Source organism: Lepidochelys olivacea (genome assembly GCF_965140295.1).
Source record: "Lepidochelys olivacea isolate rLepOli2 genome assembly, chromosome: 6".
Taxonomy (NCBI): domain Eukaryota; kingdom Metazoa; phylum Chordata; order Testudines; family Cheloniidae; genus Lepidochelys; species Lepidochelys olivacea.
In genome coordinates this window covers 16,759,712-16,784,247 of record NC_140416.1, presented here as the reverse complement: position 1 = coordinate 16,784,247, position 24,536 = coordinate 16,759,712, and the positions used below count along the sequence as shown (strand labels likewise).

General features: G+C 42.9%; 1 protein-coding gene across 2 annotated transcripts in view; it reads left to right on the top strand.

The window, feature by feature from the left end:
* Window positions 1–24,536, top strand: part of LRP5 (LDL receptor related protein 5) — a 248,179-nt gene that overhangs the window by 55,007 nt on the left and 168,636 nt on the right. For both annotated transcript variants that reach the window (XM_084630413.1, XM_084630412.1), the window contains exon 3: window positions 22,018–22,215. In XM_084630413.1, coding sequence (XP_084486539.1) covers window positions 22,018–22,215 — 198 coding nt within the window. The remainder of the gene's footprint in view (window positions 1–22,017; window positions 22,216–24,536) is intronic.

Genomic DNA, 24,536 nt, shown 5'->3' with positions numbered 1-24,536 from the left:
TGATCCCTCATAGGCGTGTCACCGCTTCACTCTGCTCAGAAGAGGCCTAGAATGACTCTCAGGAGTATGGCAGGTCAGGACTGAGGTTGTAGGGGTGCCTGCATTCTGCCTAGTGCTCCCTTGTAGTTTCATGTTTCCCAAACCTACTTAGAAAAGGGATCCCAGACTTAGATAGTCAGAAACCCTGCATGTGTGTGTACGGGAGGGGAAAAAAAACATGACAGAGCTTTTAGGTATCGTTGAAATGCATTTAATGTCGAAAGAGAGACAGCATCCTGGAGAGAGACTACATTTTATTCATATAGTCAGTGCTTATACTCAAGCCTAGATCTTAGTTTTTCTACCGTTAACTCCTATCTTAAGTATACAAAGTTGGTATGGACAGTGTTAGATCATGCCCCTGTGTGGGTTATACCAAAGCAGAGGAGCAATGAATCTTAAATGATACTATGTTACAGGACCTAAAGATAGAAACAAAAATGTGTATAAAGTGGGGGATACTAGTGATGCTATCCTCTGGGACAGAGGTTCCCAGTCTTTCCAGACTACTGTACCCCTTTCGGGAGTCTGATTTGTCACCCCCATGTTTTGTTTCACTTAAAAACTACTTGCTGACAAAATCAGACATAAAAATACAAAAGTGTCACAGCACACTATCACTGAAAGGTTGCTGACGCTCTCCTTTTTACCATATCATTCTAAAATAAATTGGAATATAATTATTGTACTTATTCAGTGTATAGTATATAGAGGAGTATAAACAAGTCATTGTATGAAATTTTAGTTTTGTACTGACTTCACTAGTGCTTTTTATGTAGCCTGTTGTAAAACTAGGCAAATATCTAGATGAGTTAATGTACCTCTGGGAAAACCTGTGCGTACCCGCAGGGGTACATGTACTCCTGGTTGAGAACTACTGCTCTGGAAAACTGCCCAAACTAATTTTAGGGAGGTTGCTTGGTATGCCTAGTAACGTAAAGAAAAAAAAATAGATAGAAAGTGTTGCGTGTGTGTGCATGTGTGCACATGCAAAGATTGGGAGATCATCAGAGTACAGGAAATTAGAAGCAGTACAGACCACTTAAAATGTAAGAGGAGAACTCAAATGTGCTATCCTTTGAAAAGGCAGTGTGACAAAATTAGCTTAAAGAGCCTTTCATTTAAAGGGCCCACCAATGTGGATTTACTATCAGAGCTGATAAGAAAACAAATTGTCAAAAACTGGAAAGGATACGATAAGGAATCCTGGATCTATTAAATCTGCCTCAGTACATATCGCAATATGCAGATCCTACAGAACCCGTTGGAGCTGTATTTTTTTTAAAAAGTAAAACTTCAATTTCAGTAGGAAGATCCAGTTAGCAGAGGTGCAAATATCTTGAACGGAGGTGGAAAGGGCCGTAAACAGTTTAAATCAGGAGTTCTCTCAGCCTTGGGATGCAAACAGGTTTCAGGAGAGGTGTGACCATCCTTCCTTTCTTACTCTTTCATTTAAAAAAATAGCTTCTAGATCGTCTGAACGTGAAGAGAACTTTGAGAGTAAAGCAGTGCAATGGGGCCCAAATCTGCAGACAGCCTGGAATAGTGCTTCTAAGGTGGATTCAAACTTGGGGCATTGTGACCTCCTAACAGACGTCGGTGTCGCAGCCACTATGTTCCTTCTGTGTTTCCAAATGGGAAGCAGGACCTGGTGTGGCAAATGACTGAAGGGAAAACCAAGTAGCTTGGTGATCAGTGTGCAAGTTGCTATTTAACAATGTTCATTGGTCTATTTTCAGTAAACGTGGGAGTACCATCATTCTGGGTATATTAAAGAGCCCTGGATGAGATCTAATATACGCAACTAGTCTGTGCTAGTTACACAGGTGCATATGTGCTTGCAGGCTCAGCACCATGGTATGGAATTTTGAATAACTGAATGCTCTGGAAGGTTCTAGCACATACATAAATAAAGTTTACCAAAGGTCTGGCAACCTAGCCTCCCAGGTGCTAGAAAACATATTTCTCTTGGGCAGCCAATGTTGTTTTCATGTTCCCTGATTGCCTCTTGTTCATAGACTGTACCAGTGGTTCTCAACCAGAGGTCTGGGGGCTGCGAACAGGTTTCAGGGGGTCCTCTAAGCAGGGCCAGACATTACAGTCGCTGGGGCCCAGGGCAGAAAGCTGAAGCCCCACCGCATGAGGCTGAAGTCCAGGGCCCTGAGCCCCACCCTTGGGGCTGATGCTGGAGTCTGAGCAATGTAGCTTTGCAGGGGCCCCTGTGGCATGGGGCCCCAGGCAATTGCCCTGCTTGCTACCCCCTAACACCAGCCCTAGATCTTATATGCAGAAAACCAGCTATTATGGCACAGGTGGGCTGTGGAGTTTTTATAGCATGTTGGGGCTCTCAGAAGGGAAAAGGTTGAGAACCCCTGGGCTATACCCCCATGCTGTTGTAAACAGGGAGTAATTCTCCAAAAAATGGTCACTGCTTTAAGCAAGAAACACAGAGAACGTTAGGCTGAAGCTGACGAAAAAAATAATGGGAGATACCAACATCAATTTGAATTCTAGCCTGTGAGATAACAGAGATGTGTCTTACTCTCTTGATCCTTCTACCCTTTCCCTGATTCTGGAAGTGATGATCAGGGAGTGTTTCCAAATTCCTTTCTCTCTGGAAATTGTGTTTTAAGGCCAACACCTAGAGACTGTGTCGGACCATATGTGTGCCTGCATGTAAAGATTAAAATAAATCCTTCAAAGAACTAGTGAAAGTCATTAAACTCTTGTAATCAGTACAGGATTTTCTAATGCACTGAGACAGTATATTAATAATATACAGCTGTTTAATACGTAATATAGCATTCTTTCCCATGTACTTCAAAGCCTGCTTGTTGGATCCCGTTTGTGCATACATGGTATCTAAGGAGAATGACGAGGTGGTAAACAGATTGTTTTACTTACTTTAAAATTGGGCACGAGTTGTAAAAGGGCAGGTGGAGTGCAATGGATTAGTGAGTGCACTGGTATTTTGTTTCTAAATATCCAAATTCAAATCCCAATTTAGGCTATAAGTGAAGCTGAGTTGTCTTCAATGGAAGATGTATGGCTAAATTTTCTGCACTGCTTTGAAAAAAATCTCAACCATCATTTGCAGTTATATTCTTATTAGGTGTACAGCGGGTGGGGATTCAGGATCAGAAGCTTCACAAAGGACTCTAACTCTGATTTCCTGGTTTTCATATATTTTTGTTTCTGTAGAATTACAATGTAATAATATGACTTCAAATTAATGGGCGAGGATTTAAAGTTTTCCCTCTATTGTAACAAAAGGAAGCTCTCAGATCAAAACATGTTTTTTAAAAAAAAAAATGCACATTCACATCCTAAAGTAATGCGATGACCCTGGATGGAATGGGTTGTTGGCAAGGGGGACTGAACCTATGACCTCTGGATCTAAAACATGAACCTTTGCTACCTGCACTAATCCACCAGTTTGAAGGTGTAGTAGACTCATAAATCTTGATATGTGGAATGGCCATTGGAGGAGGACAAAGTTCCACTTGTGTTAGTGTGGGTTGCACAAGGTATTTCCTTCTCAAAGGGAAAGGTTCATAGGATCTGAGCTTGACCTGCAAAAATGCTTGTAATCATACTTGGTCCTTTCCATTTAATCTCATTTTAAAACACAAACTTACCCCATCTCTCTAGTGTAGTGCAGCTAAAAGCCAACAAACCCAGCCTGTAGCTGTTTTGGTGTGGCTCACCACTGCATTTGCCACAGCATTTAAACACATTGTCCAGAGCTGTATTGGTGATTGATGCTGATATACTAAGGTCCTAATCCAGCAAAGAATTTATGTATGTGCTTAACTTTAAGCATGTGGGTAGAAGTCAGTGGTACTACTCACATATTTAAAGTTAAGCACATGTTGAGATGCTGTGACAGGTTGAGACCTAACATATGTCAGCATGGTAAGGTAAACTAACTCATCTTCCTCAAAACGCTCCTTAAAACTCTCCTTTGCTGCGAAGCCTACAAAAAGACTTGACAATAGTTAGGCTGCTGGTGCATTAAAACCACTGCTTATCAGGCTGACCAATATTGTTTCCTTGTACTCCCCTATGTGTCTGTATCCATCTCTTCTCTTTAGATAGTGAGCTGCTTGGGGCAGGGAATGTCTTTTTGTTCTGTTTCAGAGTAGCAGCCATGTTAGTCTGAATTCGCAAAAAGAAAAGGAGTACTTGTGGCACCTTAGAGACTAACCAATTTATTTGAGCATAAGCTTTCGTGAGCTACAGCTCACTTCATCGGATGCATTCAGCTGTAGCTCACAAAAGCTTATGCTCAAATAAATTGGTTAGTCTCTAAGGTGCCACAAGTACTCCTTTTCTTTTTGTTCTGTGTTTGTACAGCAACTAGCGCGGTAGGGTCCTGGTCTGTGACAGGATCCTCACCCCAAAATAATCAAAGTAAAGTGCTACATACAATGTAGCAACCTACAGACAATGTAGCTGCAGACAATGTTTTGACAACCTAGTGTGAAGCTAACTTTAGTTCCATTCAAACCACTGGGGGAACAGGAGTGGCAAAAAAAGAAAATCAGTAGAAATTCCAGACCTGTAAATATTACAAATGCAGGATAGAAAAAAACATTTAAAAACTGTAGCAGAAAAGGGTTCCTTTAAACAATGTGTGCCATTACTGATGGCAAATTTAAATTATAGTTAAAATTAAGGAGATGTGCCTTTTGAATGAAACTATTTTGATTACAGTGCTTCCTGGAAAGGCAAAGATTAGCTTATTCAGTACATAGATGTCATTAATAAACTTTGAGTATAAAACTATTTTGAAACTGTTGGCTAATTGATTGATATAGGGTAATTGGGATGAAAGTATGAAAAGCAGAGTTGTTTGTGAATAATGTAAGAAAAGTAGTCAGCCATAACATTGGTTACAAGTCCTATATCCAGCCTTCTGATACGGCTGTAATCTCTCAATGCTAAAAAGCTTTTGATATAAAGTATGGCCGTATAGCTGCAGACAGCAGTATACTAGAAGAACTTGCGGTTTTTCATTTGTTTTGCTGGGGAAGGTACTTATTCACTCTTGACTTCAGTTAGATGCCCTTGATATGGTGACAGTCAATCTCTGTAAATATCAATTTCGTTTTTCTCTTTAATTTCTTTTCCCCACTCTCTTTTCCCGGGTGTGAACAGGTGACAATTTCAAAAACACCCACCACTAAGCATAACTCATGGTTCAGACGTAGGGTAAAAAAAATTGCATTACAGCGAGGTTGAATGGAAATTGCATGGAGAGGGGAGAAAATGCAGGATAGTAGTCTCCTCCCCATAGAAATGCTATCCTCCACAAAGCTCTGCTAGGGGATACCAATGTTACAAGCTGTCACTGGTTCATTACCCTAATAACTGGACACTGTCCTAATTATTGAGAGCTTTGATTGCCTTTAAAAATTAAACCTCTCATGGTTTTTAAACCGCAACATACACCACTATTTGTTTTGACTCTGCACTGCATCCTTTTTTAAATAGGAGTGGCAAAGAGGTTGTTCTGATGCATGAAAAGTGGCTTTGGGTACCTGCTGCCCATTCTCTGCTTATGATACAATGGTAAGGAGGTAAAGCTGGGGTTCTGCACTGGGTTCTGCCATCAGCTCCTACTGCAGAAGATGCCAAAGAGACAGAAGCAGTAGAAGCCAATATTCTTAAAGACGCAGTTCTGAGTTCTCATTAGGTATTGTGCATAACTGGAACAATTAGAGTAGGGAGGGGTTGACTGTCCACAAACTTATATTGATTTAGTTAAACGTGCAAATTCCTGTCTGAACACTTAGTTCAGTTAGAGTGACTTACAGTAAGTCCTCGCTTATCATTGTAGTTATGTTCCTGAAAAATGCTACTTGAAGTGAAACGATGTTAAGCGAATCCAATTTCCCCATAAAAATTAATGTAAATAGGGGGGTTAGGTTTCAGGGAAATATTTTTCGCCAGACAAAAGACTATATTTTATCTATCTATACACAGTATAAGTTTTAAACAAACAATTTAATACTGTACACAGCAATGATGATTGTGAAGCTTGGTTGAGGTGGTGAAGTCAGAGGGTGGAAGAGGGTGGGATATTTCCTAGGGAATGCCTTACTGCTAAATGATGAACTAGCACTCCCCTGAGCCCTCAAGGGTTAACAAGTTGTTAATGTGGCCTCACACTCTAGGAGGCAGCAGGAATGGAGGGAGGGGAGACAGCATGGCAAAGAGAGAGACAGAGACACACTGTGTGTGTGTGCGCGCGTGAGAGAGAGAGAGAGAGAGAGGAGCATTGCCCCTTTAAGTAGGCTGACTCCACTCTAAATACACTGCCTTTTTAAGTAAATCAGCAAGTTGAGACAACCGCTGCTGCCAGCAAGCTCCCTCAGTCCTGAGCCTTGTCGTGTCTGTCTGTCTCTCCCTCCCCCCCCCCCGCTTTGTGGAAATGGGGTAAAGGAATGGGGGTGAGGGGGATACCCTGACATTTAGCACCCCTCGTTTTCCCCCCCCTCAACTTTGCACAGCAAGCAGGAGGCTCCCGGGAGCAGCTCCAAGGCAGAGAGCAGGAACAGCACATGGCAGTGTGGGGAAGGACAGCTGAATTGCCCAGCAATTGGTAGCCTGCTGGGTGACTGCCACTCAGGGAACTTAGGGGAGCAGGGAGCTAACAGGGGGGCTGCCGGTCCACCCTGCTTCCAAGCCCCCACTGGCTAGCTCCAACAGGCTGCTCTTCCTGCCAGCAGTGGACAAAGCAGGCGGCTGCCAAACAACGTTTTAAGGGAGCATTGCGCAACTTTAAATGAGCATGTTCCCTAATTGATCAGCAACGTCACAGAACGTTAACCAGGACGACTTTAAGTGAGGAGTTACTGTATTTTGGTTTAGCTAAAGTGAAATAAAACTGGTTTATACTGAAATGAGTCTTCACACAGCCTTTTGAACTAACGTAGCTAATTCAGTATAAAATTGCACTGCAAGTTAAACTGGTGCTGCTCTGTCTGTAGAGAAGCCCTGAGCCACTCAGCACCTCCTACAATACATTAATCTAATGCTCTTTACTTTAGTGCCTCATTTCACTCCTCTAAGGCATATCTTAATAGATTAATGTCTTTTGATGTGCTGCCACCTCATATGGATTTGATTTTAAGTTCCATTAATGATCAGTTTGAGCTAAAGAGAACTGTTACCTCTAGAAAAATGCAGAGTAGTGCCTAACAGTGGTTTGTGACTATTTCCCATAAAGCTTTTGTTTTAGGAAGCACTGAAGCAGAAATAAATTAAGGATGGTAGCAGGGTCTCTCTTACAGGAATATGATGCAAAAAATGAATTCTACTTTGAATTGCAGATTAGTTCTTTCGGGACAGATGACACTCCCCTCATGAGTGCCTCCTGTTGGCTGGGTGTGCAATCCTTTTTCCCCCCTGCTCCTGGCACCCTCTGGAGGTTGCCAACCTAACTAGGCAGGTCTTCAGTGGCTCAGTCCTCTAGCCAAGTCACACAGTCAAAAGTGAGCCCCTTTCAGGGGTAGCAAAAGTCCAGCAAGCTACCTTCCCTCACCAGGGTCTTCAGCCTCATCTCTGGATCCTGTAAATCCTTCTCCAAAGCCCTGCTCCAACCTGCAAGTTTTAGAATTGGTTTGCTTAGTGACTGACAAGATACCTGCTTTCTGCAAAAGGCTTCTCAGAAAGAATTAAAAAAAAAATAAAAATCAGATTGTACACAAGGGGGGAAAGTGCTGACAGTAGTTTAATAAGAATACCATGTGTGGATGGAAAATAAATCAAAAATAGATCAGATTTTATTTCATAGCAACAGTTCAGTTCTTTCTCACAGTCATATGCACATATGGTATTCATGGTAGATGCTGAATCCAAGGCCTACTGCCCAGAGTGATTTGCTCAGCCAAGAGCTATGTCTTTTCCCCCTAAATCTTTATTCTCTTTTATTGTCCTTTATAAATAAAAAGGGTGTGGTCTAGGGGTTTGAGTGCTGGACTGGGAGCTAGGAGCCTCCTGAATTATGATTCCATTTCTAACACGGACTCACTGTGTGGCCTTAGATAAATTTCCAGTCTTTTCTTCCCCAATTTTCACATGTATGAAATGGGAGTGATATTTCTGTACCTCACAAGGTTGTTGAGAGACTTGGTTAATGTCTGCAAATTGTGGGGGGGGGGGGGGGGGGGAAACAACGCTCTCTAAATATAATTATTCTTTATCACATCTCAGAAATCTCAAGGGAAAATACTCAGTAGCACGTCGTTCATGGTATCTTCTCTGCTGAGCATTGACCGTGAAGCTCATTTTACAGGATCACTCAAACTATGAAGCCCATTCTCAGTGGTCTTGTCAACTATTTATAACTTTCCTGTTTTTATAACTTTTTTGGCGGATTTCTTCTTAGCCTAGGAGTGATTGTTTTGGTTTTCCGTTAAAGTTTGAGGAGAAACAGGTCAGCCATTTTTGAGAAAGGGGGGTGTGTGTTTTGTGGTGGGTGTCACACTTTACCATAATTAAGGCTACAGTTTTGTCATGGATATTTTAGTAAAAGTCACGAACAGGTCACAGGCAATAAACAAAAAATCACGGAAGCCGTGACCTGTCCCTGACTTCTACTAAAAACATCCCTGATAAAATGGGAAGGGAGGAGGGTCCAGCACCCTGCCCCGCAACTCCCCGCAGCAGTGGCTGGGAGCTGCAGGGACCCCATTGCCCAGTGGCTGGGAAGGGTCCCCCTGATGCCCTGTGGAGCTGGAAACTGTGCCGCCCCCCCACAACAATGGCAGGAGAACTGTGTGTGGGGCCCTGCCAGCGGAGGCTGAGGAGCTGTGGGGGGGATGGGGGCCCTGCTGCCTAGCAGCTTTGGGCTCCCTCTGCCACTGGCAGCTGGGGGTGGGGAACTGTGGGGAGGTACCCGCGGCCGCTGAGGAGTTCCGGGGTGCCTCTGTGGCTGCTGGCTGGGAGCTGTTGGGGGGGGCAGCTCAGGGGTCACTGCTAGTGGCGGTGGCAGGTCAGTTGTGGGGGTCCTGCCACCCACAGCTGCAGGGCAGCTGCGAGAGGGTCCCCCACCACCCACGGAGGCTTGGCTGCTGCTGGCTCCTCCACTGCCGGCAGCAGTTGATTAGCTGTGGGGGCCCCCAATGTCATGGAGGTCATTGGAAGTCACAGATTCCATGACTTCCACGACTTCCATGATATAATCTTTGCCTTAACCATAATAAACAGCGTGGGCAATCTTTTTTTGTTTGAAAAATTAACAGTTGTAAGGGTTGGATTTTCTAACAAACCAAAAGGATTTAAAAGCTAAAGTCACTGGGAGTTGTGTGCCTAAACCCTTAAGGTAACTTTGAAAATTTCTCCCAGTGCCATAAAGGTTTGAAGCAGACACTTAGAATTTGGCAGAAAGAGGCCACATCTGTGACTTTTTTGTGATCTGGCTAAAAAAGACTGATTTTTGAAAGTTTCAAAAAGGTTTTTTTTTTAAGTTTTGCATTCACACCGTGTCTTGTAATGAGCTTTGGTAAGAGGCTGTCCAAGTGTATTGATTGTGTGCATTCCTGTGCAGTCTTCGGAAAATTCATAGGGAGTCCTGCCCTTATCCATGCAATGGATTAAAGTGCATATGCAAGGATGTGACCTGTCTATCCAGGTACTTATAATTAGGGCACTACCAAATTCACGGTCCATTTTGGTAAATTTCACAATCATAGGATTTAAAAAATCTTAAATTTCATGGTTTCAGATATTTAAATCTGACATTTCACGGTGGTGTAACCATGGGGATCCTAGCCCAACAGGGAGTTGTGGGGGGTGGTTGCAAGGGGGGAATGAGGTATTGTATTGAATGAGGTAGGGGGCATGGTAGGGGGATGAGGTATTGCCACCCTTACTTCTGCACTGTTGCTGGCAGCAGCACTGCCTTCAGAGCTGGACTCCCAGATAGCAGCCATGGTGCTTCCTTTCACCAGGGGAGGTTTCTGGAAGAGGGTCTGACCTGGCCCTGGGAGCTGCCCACGCAGGGGAAGAGGAAGTCCCATCCTTCCCCAGTCCATCCTGGACTAGCAGCTGGAGCCCCGCGCAAGGTAGGAGCACCTGCCCGAGGCACTCCCAGCCCTGCCCCTCCCTACTCTGGGCCCAGAATTTGGGGGCTAAAGGGACTTTGGGCTGGCTGTGGCCACCCCCACCCCCCCCGATCACAGCACCCTGGTCAGTTGTCCACGTTACCCACCCGCAAGGCTGGCCCTTCCCCCCTGCAGAAAGTGATGACCCCCTCTTACCAGGCCATCCTCACTTCTGTGCTGCTGCTGGTGGTGATGCTGCCTTCAGAGCTGGGCGGCTGGAGAGTGCAGAGTGGCAGCTGCTGGCCGGGTGCCCAGCTCTGAAGACAGCGCAGAAGTGAAGGTGGCAATACTGCGATCCCCCCTGCAATAGCCAGATTTCGCTGTCGAAAGCAGACTTCATGGTCAAGAGCAGATTTCATGGTCCGTGACGAGTTTTTCGCAGCTGTGAATTTGGTAGGGCCCTACTTATAATGACCCCTGTCATTGTAGTGTTTCTGCGCCTCCCATTATTTAATAAATGAGTGTATTCTCTTCCGTCTCAATCACTAAGAAGCAGGCTTAGGCTGCATGTGTTTGTCTGTGTTTTAAAGGAATGAACCTGAGAATGAGGGTACTATTCTGAGCACAGAGAGGTCCATTTTATGATTGGCGTTGAATGTGGCAAGATTAATGGTGGTTCGTATTTCTTCTGACGGAGAGCTCCATGTTCTTGGTCTAGAACAGGAAATTCCATACAAAAAGGACTACGTTCAGTGAACATCAAGGTTGCAAAGTGAAGTGCTTGAAAGTGAGGAAAAGGTAAAAATGAGGTAGCCTGAGCAACAATGTTTCCACCTTCCTGGGGGTACATACATGCTATTCTACTAGAGCAGTGTTTTTCAGAGTTCAGAGCAGCATGTAAGGCGCCAGGTCGCCTTGCTTAGCACCCAGGGACCCTGGCGGCTCTGGTCAGCACATTAAAAGTCCTGTCAGCGGTGCTGCCCAGCTAAGGCAGGCTAGTGCCTACCTGTTCCGACACCACATTGCACCCCGGAAGCAGCCAGCAGCGGGTCCGGCTTCTAGGCAGGGGGGCCATAGGCCTCTGCATGCTGCCCCCACCCCGAGCACCGGCTCCACACTTCCATTGGCCAGGAACCAGCCAATGGGAGCTGGGGGTGGGGGGGAACTGGGCCTGGGGGCGAGAGCTGCACAGAGCTGCTTGCGAGCCTCTGCCTAGGAACCAGATCTGCTGCTGGCTGCTTCTGGGGCGCAGCATGGTCCACGGTTCCAGGACAGGCGGGAAGCCTGTCGCTGCACCTCTGACCAGGAGCCGCCGGAGGTAAGTCCGCTCCCCAATCCCCTGCCCCAGCCCTGAGCCCCCCAAACCCGGAACCCCTTCCTGTACCCCAAACCCCTCATCCCTGGCCCCACCCCAGAGCCTGCAACCTCAGACCAGAGCCTTGCCCCCCTCCCGCACCCCAACCCCCTGCCCCAGCCCTGAGCTCCCCTCCCACACCCGGAGCCCTTCCTGCATCCCAAACCCCTCATCCCTGGTCCCACCCCAGACCATGCACCCAGAGCCCTGAACCCCTCATTTCCGGCCCCACCCTGCAGCCCCAACCCTCTGCCCCAGCCCTGAGCCCCTTGCACACCCCAGACCCCTCATCCCCAGCTCCATTGTGTCGTGGGCATCAAGAATTTTCTTCAACTGGGTCCCCAGAAAAAAAAGTTTTAAAACCAGTGTACTAGATGATCATATCCTATTTTTTATGCAGGCCCCTGCATCATTCAGTGCTCAAGATGTTAAGATTTCTTCTTATTCTGGTGATGTTTGTTTGTTTATTTTCTGAGGGTTTTTTTTACTCACATGGACTGGTAGTGGGCAAAAAACAGAAGTTTTAGATACGTATTTAACTCAGCATCCCTGGAACGTAACTCACAGATCCGAGGGCAGATCCTCAGCTTGTGTAAATCAGAATTGCTTCATTGAAGTCAATGGAGATATGCTGATTTACAACAGCTGAGAGTCTGGCCCAGTGTGTGTGTTGGGGGGACGATGGATGGATGGGACAGGACAGGACTCTAAGATTAGTGACACAGTGCTTCATCTGGGGAGATGGCACAACTCTTCCAGCTTCCTGATGACAGGAGGGATGAAATATCAGGAAATAAGAATTGACCTGCAGGTTTATGCTAAAGGAAGTATGGTTTCCATCCTGTTTTGCTCCTGCACCTGGAATTTTTAAATGAGCTAAGCAGGCAAAATAGAGGCCCTGGGAGTGCAATTTGGCCATTTTTCCAGGCATCTATCAATCATGTTCTTCAGACTCATTAAACTCCATTGAGGCCCAGATTCAGCATGATACTTCAGCATGTCCCACAGCCTAAATACTCATTGTCTTCAACGGGACTACACATATGATTAATTATCCTCCTGAATAGGGGCTTTGGTAATAAAATTTTGAGCTACTGTGCTTATTTGACTGCTGGACCAGCCAGTTAAGGGTAGGTTTTATTAGCTCCGTTGAGTCTAGTAAGCTTTTGGTTACAAAGGTTTGACTGGATAGTTCAGAAGTGTTTTTGCGCTCAGAAAGAGACCTACCTTTTCTCACTGATAAAGCTCCTGTGGGTTTTAATTTGTTTGTTCCCAGCATATGTTCAGTCTAACAAAATATGATTCAGTTTAGGGCCAGCATTAGTCAGTGCTGTCTGTGTTCTATTTTTGTTTTAATGTAATTTGAAAAGCATAATGAAGAAACACCTCGAACTAGGGGGGGCAAAACCCAAAGAGGAGGAGGTGATGAGAAGCACTTGTATCCTTAAAGGAGAAGTAAAATAAGTTTAGGATCAGTCACCTTAGCTTGTTTATTCCCAGCTCATTTGGTGAAACATTTATGGTGTGTATTGATCGCTGGAGGATCGCTGTGCCGGCTGTGGGCCAATGTGTGCTCCTGCCTAAAAGTGCCTCATTTTTATTACCTCTGCAACTGTCTGAGGGGTTCATAAAGAAATAAAAGTTATTTGTAACCTGAATGTTAATCATTTCTGCAGAGCCTGGCAAATGTTACCATGCTCTTATCTTCCAGCTGCTATCCACATGGAAGCAGAGCTGGGTGCATAAAATCAAATGTGTCACTGTGATTTGTTAAGGCACAATTATGGGACTGTTTGTTTTAAAACATTGTCAGCTTTGGATGATTGTCTGAAGCATCTTTACCCATGGCTGTAACTTGTAACTTTTATGGAAGCACTCTGGTGCTTTGTTAGTTTAAATAAAGTCACGCAGGTTGTGTTTATCCTTCAGGGTTGGATACTCTGTAAAATTAACACCCATAATATGTTCTAGCGAGTAATGTTCCTGGAAGCCTATTATATCCAGTGAATTTTTTGTAAAAAATCGTAAATGACACCTTGGTTCAGAACTTTAAGTGCTTAGCACCCAGAAGTAGGGCCACATTTTTCAAAAGAACACAACTTCCATATAAGCACCTAAATAAAATGGCCAGATTTTGTCATGTGGTAAGCTTCCATTGTGAGTAGTGGGAGATGCTGGGTGCTGAGCAGTTGACAAAATCTGGCTACTTCATTTAGGTGCCTTAGGTCTTGTGTACACACATGTTGCACCAGTAATCATTGCAGCCTTCGTAAGTGGATGTTCTTAAATTGGTTTAAATACCTGTTATCAGGCGAGTTTAAGTCCATTATTTACTGGGCAGTGGCACATCCTGTTGTGATTAATTGTTTTAATGGCTCATAGTCAGGAAGGATGTTGGCCTGTCACTTATAAGATTTATACCTATGGTAGAGAATGAGATTCAAACAGCTGAGTTCTAATCCTAGCTCTTCCAGTTTCTGATGATGATGATAATACCTGCCTCTCTTCATCAGTAGACTTTCAAAGTGCTTTTCAGAGGTGGTATTATCCCCATTTAACAGATGGGGAAACTGAGGCATATAGGGTAGAAGTGACTTGGCCAAGTTCACCCCGCAGGCCAGTGGCAAAGCTATGGATAGGACCGAGGTCTCCTGTGTCCCATTCAGTGCCTGATCCACTAGGCAACGCTGCTGTCATATTAGGCACCTCACTGCTGCTTTCTGCCACAGTATACCCGTCCCGAAAAATGAAGGTATTGTTTACTTATGTTCCTATAAGGATTGATAAATGTTGCATACAGTGCTTTGAAAAAGCAAAGTGCTTAATGTAAAAGCTGTATTTGAACATTACATGAATTAGGAAAATTTAGTATCGCTTTATCAATGTGGATTTTTTTTTCCACTGAATTCTGCTCTTGAGATTTCTCAGGTACCGTGCCACAGCTGTTTCACTGGCGCAAACAGGTTCAATAGAAGACTCCGATGTTCTTTTATTTAGCAGATCCATGGGTTAGTTTGAGGGTGGGCCTAAAGCCTCAATCTTGCCAATTGTGATCACATCGGGAAAAGTTTTTTTTAATATTTTCATTACATGCAACAGGTTCACGTTCCAGTAACACATTCATGGCCCCTCACACTAAAAAGGTATGCTTTATGACTATGCTGATTTGTTAATTACCAGGCGTTCATGCTAAGTAGTCCTGCTGCTTAACGTTTTTTCTTCCATTCTCCTGCTTGTGAATTTCAGGCTTCTAGATGAACTTCCAACTCCTTGCCTTTCCCCCGCTCCCTTCCCTTGGCATAGTTCTTTGGTTAGTTACGGTAAAAGCAGTAAAAGACCCTCTCAGCTGGCTTCTTTTCCACACCGCTTAACTAGATTTGTGAGCATGTCAGTCTCCTAGAATGCCTGAGGATTTCTGAGCTTGTTTCACAGACCTACGCTGACCTATTTTAATGTCCGGACTCTTCTGGTAAACTCTTGTTCTAATGGTATTGTTCCAGCAGAGTTTGCTAGTGCTGCTTTAGCTAAGCTTATGTCAGTGTTTCCATAATAAACTTGTTTTTTTCCTGGGGTTTATAACTCTCCCAGATAATTTCTGTTTTGGGTTGCACCTTGGCATACAATATCTCAGCCAGGATCAGATTTGTACTTAATTTGATTTGAACTGATTTTACGACTTTCTGTAAGACAGAAGGAGGGTAAAAAAGTCCGTACTTTGTGATCTTAGTATTCTCACATAGACAAAGACTTTAAATGTGACGTTTTATTAGTTAGTGCATGATATAGATCTCTGTGTAGTACTTCTGATTATTTGACCGGTACAAAATCAGAACAGCCAAGGTGTTACGCTGGGAGGAAAGATGAGCCAATGATTAGTAACAGGGACTAAGGAGACATAGGTTCAATTCCCAGCTCCACACAGACTTCATATGTGATCTTGGGCAGTTACTTAGCATGACTGTGCCTCAGTTCCTCATCTGTATAGTAGGAATAATGGCCCTTCCCTACCTGACGGGGTGATGAGAATAAATGCATCAAATGCCCAGGTGGTCACAGATACTGTGGTAATGGAGCTGTATAATTCTATATAAAATAGGAAACATTTTTAAAAACAACTACTGTGTCTTTCCAGTCAACATACTCATTAAAATGATAGTACTCATGCCTAATGCAGATATGCAGAATAATAGTAACTGGATTGTAAAATAGAAGTTGGTATTACATGGCACCTTTTTGTACTACAGGTTAAAAAACACAAGGGATCAAGTATAAGAGAAAAATGACCCATTGCAGAAATGTTGATAACGTTACCATTTCACTGCCTGTTGATCTAGTGATATTTGTTTTGACAAATGCCCCTGGGAATTGCTAGACATTCCTTGCAGTTTCTATTACCCTTGGACCATATTATATTGTTAGGTATGTCTGCGTGTAGCTCCCATTGAAGTCTGCATGTGTGCAACTCCTCTTGAATTCTACAGGAGTCATGTGCACATGGCTGAGAATGAAGAAGGTCCCTGGTAATCTGCTAAATATTGGGAGTATAGTTAGTGTGCAGGCAAATCAAGCAAACTTCATGCAGTGGGTTTCCAGTTGTATTGTGTAACTTCTTGGTTTAGTCCTGTAAAGCTCTGCATGGCCTGAGACTTGTCCTCTTGTGGAACTGTGCATCAGCTCATGCTATATGGCCACAGCTGGGGTCATCAGAGTCTCCCAAGCTGGAACCCTTTTGATATAAAAGAAAAAGGCAGCTGCTGGCAGGATGTGCTTCTTCAGGGCTCCCTGGGCTTTGGAACTTGCTTCCCAGCTTCATCGGAAGATGCTGCTGAAGGGGTATTTTTAGGGAAGATGGCATATTTTTCCTTCTTTGTTTCCTTCTTCTGTAAGGTTTAATTAGTTCCTGCTGTGCATGCAGGAGGTTGCTGCTGGTTTTATTTTTGGGTTTACTTTTAAATAATTGTCATGGACACTTAGAGCTCCTTTTTGGTTTGTATTTATAAATCTAAATATATTCATGATGAGTGAGGGGTTACTATAACTATTTAATATAGTGCAAAGTCATTTTTAATTTGCAGGTTTCCGATTGGGCATGGTAAGATATTCTTGACTCTTCTGTAACAGTTTGCACTGGATTGGTGGTTCCTTTAAAAAAAAAAAAAATTACCATACAATTAAACTAGTATAAATCCACAGAAGCCAGGACATTTTGGCATCAAGGCTATTGCCTCACCCAAAATATCTGAGTTCAGAGCAGCAGTGCCTAGTCACAGTATCCTTATGTAGGCTAGGATTTGGAAGATGTCAGCTGACGCATGTTAAGTTTAATGTAGGCCTGATCTACACCTAAATCTTAGGTTGACCTAGCAGTGTTGCTCAGGGGTGTAAAAAAAAAAAAAAATGCATGTAAAGTTTACCATTGTTTTCAGGGGAGTTTGAATCAGGCCGTATAAAGAATACTTTGCACTTCAATGTCGTCTTCTGAGGATCCAAAACCATTTTCTAAGCTTCAGACATATTCTTTCTGTTTACATACTTTGTATGAACTTGAATTACAAGCAAGGGAAAAAATTCCAAATGAGGAGAGAGGGAAAGATTAAGACTATGTAATTCAGAGATAACACGTAATAGGGGAGAAAATAGGAGGTGTATTTGGGAAGTACTTTATGGAACATCAGAGTTTATTCTTTCTCAAAATTCTGGACTGCAGAAGCATCCAATGAAATTAAAAGGAACCAAATGAAAACCAATCCAAGGAAAAACTTTCTCTCTCTCCCCCTCACTCCATAATTAACTTGTGGAACTCACTGTCAAAAGTTTTTGATGCCAGTGGCCTAGTGGGATTCAGAAAAGGATTTGACATTGATAGTTCATTTTCGTTTGGTTAGAATAAATAAAAGTATCCATTTATGGGCTCTCACCACTGTGCAAATTGTTTAAAATGAGGTGGGTGAGGGTAATATCTTTTATGGGACCAACTTCTATTGGTGAGAGAGACAAGCTCTCCAGCTTACACAGAATTTGAGAGCTTCTCTTTCACCAACAGAAGTTGGTCCAATGAAAGATATTATCTCATCCCCTTGGTCTCTCTAATATCCTGGGACTAATACAGCTACAGCACCACAACCTAGAATTGTTTAAACTGACACATACAACAGTGGAATGCAATCTGTTCACTTCTTCTGTCAAGTAATGTAATCAAATATGAACACTCCAATACATTGGCTTCTGCCTCAGTTCCAGTATCTCTCTCCAAGGCCAGAGGAAACAAGTGGATCTTTTTTGGACAAGGGAATAACAGTTTCCACAGGTCACATTAGGTAAAAATGTCAGGGATATAAACGTGCATGTTTTATGGCATAAGCCAACCACTAACTGACCCTTGTTAGAAAGAAAATGTCCCTACACAGCCATGTTGTTCCATGATTGCCAGCGTGGGATTGCTTACACCTTCTTCTGAAGCATCTGTTAAGGACCAGTGCTGGTGACAAGGTACTAGACTAGATGGATGATGTAGAAGAAATAATTTTTATTAGGGCTAGTAAATTATTGAAAAAATTAATCGCGATTAATCGCACTGTTAAACAATAATAGAATACCATTTATTTAAATATTTTTGGATGTTTACTACATTTTCAAATGTATTGATTTTAATTACAACACAGAAAACAGTGTACAGTGCTCACTTTATAATTTTTATTACAAATATTTGCACTGTAAAAAACAAAAGAAATAGTATTTTTCAATTCACCTAATACAAGTACTGTAGTGCAATCTCTTTATCATGAAAGTTGAACTTACAAAGGTAGAATTATGTACAAAAAAAACTGCATTCAAAAACAAAACAATGTAAAACTTTAGAGCCTACAAGTCCACTCAGTCCTATTTCTTGTTCATCCAATCACTCAGACAAACAAGTTTGTTTACGTTTGAAGGAGATAATGCTGCCTGCTTCTTGTTCAGAATGTCACCTGTAAGTGAGATCGGGCGTTCACATGGCACTGTTGCAGCCAGCATCGCAAGATATTTACATGCCAGATGGGCTACAGATTCATATGTCTCTTCATGCTTCATCCACCATTCCAGAAGACATGCGTCCAGGCTGATGACAGGTTCTGCTTGATAGCGGTCCAAAGCAGTGCGAACCGATGCATGTTCGTTTTCATCATCTGAATCAGATGTCACCAGCAGAAGGTTGATTTTCTTTTTTAGTGGTTCGGGTTCTGTAGTTTCTGCATAGGAATGTTGCTTTTTTAAGACTTCTGAAAGCATGCTCCACACCTCGTCCTTCTCAGATTTTGGAAGACACTTTAGATTCTTAAAGCTTGGGTCGAGTGCTGTAGCTATCTTTTTAAATCTCACATTGGTACCTTCTTTGCATTTTGTCAAATCTGCAGTGAAAGTATTCTTAAAATGAACATGTGCTGAGTCATCATCCGAGATTGCTATAACATGAAATATATGGCAGAATGTGGGTAAAACCAAGCAGGAGACATACATTTCTGCCCCAAGGCGTTCAGTCAGAAATTTAACTAGCGCATTATTTTTTCAACGAGTGTCATCAGCATGGAAGCATGTCCTCTGGAATGGTGGCTGAAGCATGAAGGGGCCTACGAATGTTTAGCATATCTAGCATGTAAATACCTTGCAGTGTTGGCTACAAAACTGCCATGCGAACACCTGTTCTCACTTTCAGGTGACATTGTAAATAAGAAGTAGGCAGTGCTGTCTCCCATAAATGTAAACAAACTTGTTTGTCTTTGCGATTGGCTGAACAAGAAGTAGGATTGAGTGGACTTGTAGGCTCTAAAATTTTACATTATTTTGTTTTTGAGTGCAGTTATGTGACAAAATAATCTACATTTGTAAGTTGCATTTTCATGATAAAAGAGATTGCGCTACAGTACTTGTATGAGGTGAACTGAAAAATACTGTTTCTTTTGTTTCATTTTTACAGTGCAAATTTTTGTAATAAAAATAATATAAAGTGAGCAGTGTACACTTTGTATTTTGTGTCGTAATTGAAATCAATACATTTGAAAATGTAGAAAAACATCCAAAAATATTTAATACATTTCAATTGGTATTCTGTTGTTTAACAGCGCAATTAAAACTGCGATTAATGATTTAATTTTTTTGAGTTAATTGCCTGAGTTAACTGAGATTAATTGACAGCCCTAATTTTTACTCTTTAACTTTTGGGAATTTTGAAACTTCCTATTTCCCCCCTGCATTCAAGCCTTTCTTCATGACATGTTTCAGCTGCAAATATAATTGATTATTTCTGACGGGGAGACTAACACCGAAAGATATGAGTTGTCTGAATGTATGCACTTGGGAAAACAAAACCAAGGGAAGGCCAGTCTGCCTCTCCCACTTACCCTCCCGTGATCTCTTTTCTCTTTGTTCTAAGATAAATGCTGCTCAACAGTTACTGAATTACTTTTAAGTCCTCTAGACAGGATTGTGAATAGAAAACTTGTTTAAATGTCAATGAAATGGTAAGAAAATGGCACCTGCTTGAAAACGTGGTTTTCTGTGCTACCTCCTAAGACTTAGGTTTCTAAGACTTCACTTTATTATCTTGAATCTTTGAAAAGGTGACATTTAATAGACAATTTTTTATGACTTATTTGAACAAATGGCATTTGCTACAAGTCATAAAGGGATGGTTGCTCCAATGGCTGTGCTGCTTTTGAAACCAGCGTTGTGTAACTTCAGATTATACCCAGCATATTACATCCATGCTTGAATTTATTTCTAATTTGGCACACTTTATGATTGCTATTTAAATGCCTTGGGCACACTTCACCAAAGGTGCCTTATAAATCAAATTTATACCCCATGTTTCCTTCTCCAGTGGTTTGTTGCGTCCACTGTGATACAGCAGCTAGCTTCAATGGTTTTTTGTTTTTGTTTTATTACATTGAATTTATTACATTGAATCAAACATTGTTATAATTTTCTATACCTATAGTTGGAAAACGGTTCAACTCCCTGGATACTACATTAGATTAGATGTTTATTTAACTAGTTGTAAACTGAAACATTTGTTGTTGTTCGGTATTTAGAGGCCCTTCCCAAAATATAGGGGCCAATTATGCTAGGTGTTTTAAATACACCTACTGTCAGACAATCCTTCCCCTGAGGAGCTTGCAGACTGAATAAACAAGAAAGACAAGGGGTAGGAGAGAAGGGAGTATGATTAGTCCCGTTTTGCAGATGGTGAACTCAGATGAAGGCCCTGTCTACCTGAGAGTTTTACCAGTTATATTGGTATAACCCTCTCTTCCCCATTGTGGACACCTTTATTCCAGTATATAGAATGGCATTTTTGGGTTAGCTTGAATCCCTTACTAAAGTGATGGGGTTTTTTTGTTGTTGTTTGGGTTTTCTTAAAAAAGCACTCTTACACCAGAATGAATGTGGCCACACTTGTGGGTGAGGGAGGGCGCGGCTGGTACTATCAATATAACTTTGTATCAAAGGGATAGCCTTGTTTGTCAGTCTGTATCCATAAAAACAACAAGGAGTCTGGTGGCACCTTAAAAACTACCAGATTTATTTGGGCATAAGCTTTCGTGGGTAAAAAACCCACTTCTCCAGGCATCTGAAAAAGTGGGTTTTTTTTACCCACAAAAGCTTATGCCCAAATAAATCTGTTAGTCTTTAAGGTGCCACCAGACTCCTCATTGTTTTGAGTATAACTCTGATGATTTAAGGTCCCATCTTAGCTGTGAGGGAAGGGAAATGTTTCTTGCTTCTCATATATTCTTTCAGAGTTATGCACATAGAATTAAAAGTTAAATATAAATATGAGGTGAACTAAGAGGGCTTTCACCTGGTGATGTCTGTATTCCAGATTCTGTGCTGTTGGGGTGACCTGGCTGATGCTGATAACACAAGAGCAAGGGTTTGCTTTCTTTCCTTCATACTGCTTTAGGTGATAGTAAAATCATAAGCTGCTAACTGAGGAAAACCAGAATCCTGAACTCAAGCCTGGGTATGAAAAAGAAAGAAAGAAAGAACTGATTGTTATAAACCAAAATTTTAAAATGAGATGTAGCTAGTATACAGAAACATTGTTTATTTATTTAAAGGAACACTGCCATTTACCTTCATTCTTTCCTTGTGGTCCACAGACTTGCAAAAATTTGAGCGCAGTTACTATAATTACATGAGCTAATTGGCCAGCTGGATGCACAATTGGTCGCTTGCATGTGTAAATGTGATTTAGTACATGCAGTTGCAGTAGTTGAGCCCGCGAATGCGGCACACAGTTGTACATGCTTTTGACGTTGCGACTCTACTCTAAGATTGAGAGATGAATGGTAATCTCTCATACAATGTGGAAAGTTTATGAAATACATTGTCCTATTGCAGGAACTTGTTGGAACCACTGGAATTTTGGTTTAAGTTTGTGTGTGTTTGTTTAGTAAAAGCTTTGGGGTATTTGTGTAATTATGCCACTGTACAGTAATATTAAAAATCACACTTTAAACTTCAGATGTGATTGCTGCTTTCAATGAGTGAGCATTTTAACTTCTTAACACATGCTCTTTTTTTTTTTTTTAGGTACATGTATTGGACGGACTGGGGAGAAACACCCAGAATAGAACGGGCAGGAATGGATAGCAGCACTCGAAAAATAATTGTTGATTCAGACATTTATTGGCCTAATGGACTCACAATAGATCTTGATGAGCAGAAGCTGTACTGGGCTGATGCAAAGCTGAGTTTCATTCATAGAGCAAATCTGGATGGTTCCTTTAGGTACGTTTCCCGTTGGTCTGTATCAGTTTGTGAGAAGGGTGTGTGCACTTGCGTGTATGCTTGCATGTTTGCGTTTTCATAACTAGCATTTATGCTAGTGCTTTTTTCACTAGTCATTTATAACTGTGTGTATATCTACCTTATTAATCTTGCTAACCTTTATCATTAGCCTGCATGTGAATATGTATTGATTCCTGGCATTCATATGACTGGTTCTATTTTTGTTAAAGAATAATTAGAATATTTGCATCGGCATTCTACTGTAGGCCAGTTACAGCCTTCCCCCACAGTATAATTTTTCTGCTCTAGGCACATTTATATATTTTAAAATGATTACAGATGCCTATCCAAGGCTCCAGGTGCCCTACCACATCATTAATGATATAGTAAAGTTCCAGCATTGTTAAAATAATTATTTTAACAGGAACTCAGCTAGCTAGCCACCTACAGAAATCCTTTCCACCCCTTCAGCATTATTGGGAACATCCCTCAGCCTTCTCCAAACATCCTGTTGAACAAGTATCTTTTGCAGCATGCCCAGTCATCAAGTTTGTGCTGTTTTGGACTAAGTGTTGGGAGCAGGTTCCAGAAGCTCTGAGCTCTCGTAAAGAATGCCCTGCCAGTCACCCCATCTGTTTTATTACAAAGGGGATCCTACTAGAGCTTCCCTGCTGACCACAACTGTGGTTGTCTGCCATGGGGAGTGAGGTAATCCCTCAGGGAGGCTGGTCCTGGGCTTGTTAGGGCTTTATAGATTGTAACCAATACTTTAAAATCCACCCAGAGACCAAATGCAGATCCTGGTCCACTGGTGTCATAGGCTTCCAGCAAGATGCCCCACTCAATAAGCAACCCACTGCATTCTGCACCAGTTTCAGTCTCCCAATGGCTTTAAGATGTAGCCACATGTACATCTACCAGATTAACAAAACACCATCTGGTGTGATTGAAATAATCCAAAACACACTACCTTAATTTAAAAGGACCTTATCCTGTTATTTAGACCTCAAACTTTGGTATCCAAGAAGTGCTTTATTAAACAGTCAAATATCCTCCTGTTGAGCAGAGCATGAGAGAAGTAAATCTTCCTGTGAACTTAATTTGTTTGGCCTTTTTAATTTTTAAATTATTTAATATTACTACAATAAAGGGAGAATTATTTTTAAAGGCAAAAAGGGCAATAGGGCACCTGACTCCCCTTTGTATCTTTTTGGAAAATTTTTGCCACAGATCTTAAATGCCAACACCACCTAATGCACTGTCTGCATGTATGTGAAGCTGTGTGTGTGCTCCTCATACTGAATCTTAAACACATGCACAGCATTTGTTTAAAGTGAAGGGACCATAAGCATTCAGAATTCCATCGTCCGGCTTAAATCTTCTCTCTGTCCTGAAACCCCACTTGCGATGTTGACATTGTGGCCATCGTTCTAAAGCAGGGGGCTCAAACTCTAATGACCATGAGGGCTACATGAGGACGAGTACGTTGGCCCGAGGGCCGCACCACTGACCGCCCCCCCCCGCTGCCCTGGCCCTGCCCCCACTCCATCCCCTTTCCTGAAATCCCCACCCCAACTCTGCCCCTTCCCTGCTCCCAGGGGGTACAGGAGGGGTGTGGGGTGTAGCAGGGGGTTCGGCTGCAGGAGGGGTTCAGGGGGCAGGTCTGGCCCGGCGTGCACCAAGCAGGCTCCCTGCCTGCCTACCCTGCCCCCGCGCCGCTCTGGGAAGCGGCTTGGACCTGAAGTGGGGGGCACAGGGGTCTGTGTGTTGCCCGGGCTGCTCCTCCAGGTACCTCCCCAGAAGCTCCCATTGGCCAGGAATGGGGAACTGCGGCCAATGGGAGCTCCGGGGGAGGTACCTGGAGGTGCAGCCAGGGCAACACACAGACCCCTGTGCCCCTCCTCCACCAGGTCCTGGCTGCTTCTCAGAGCGGTGCTCCACCCCCGGTGCGCACCAGGCCAGAGCCGCTCTAGGTAAATGCTGGGGGACCAGGGGGCCACGGGGAGCTGGCAGGCTGCAGAAAACAACCCCACGCCCGCTGCGTGTTTGAGACCCCTGCTCTAAAGGAAAGCATCCTGGAGATGTAAACTGTCTAATGCAGCGGTTCCACACCCCCACACACCCCCGTATGACCCTGAGGATGTCACTTGGGCTGCGGCTGTGTTGATTGGGCCACGGGTCTAATGTTAAAACATAGCAGAACGGAGGCTCAAGTTGGTAACAACTGCTATCCCAATGGGAGAAAAAACACGAGGGCAAAATAGAAATTATAGGTATATCTGTATAATATACATGATTCGTGTATTTCAGATAACCAAAAA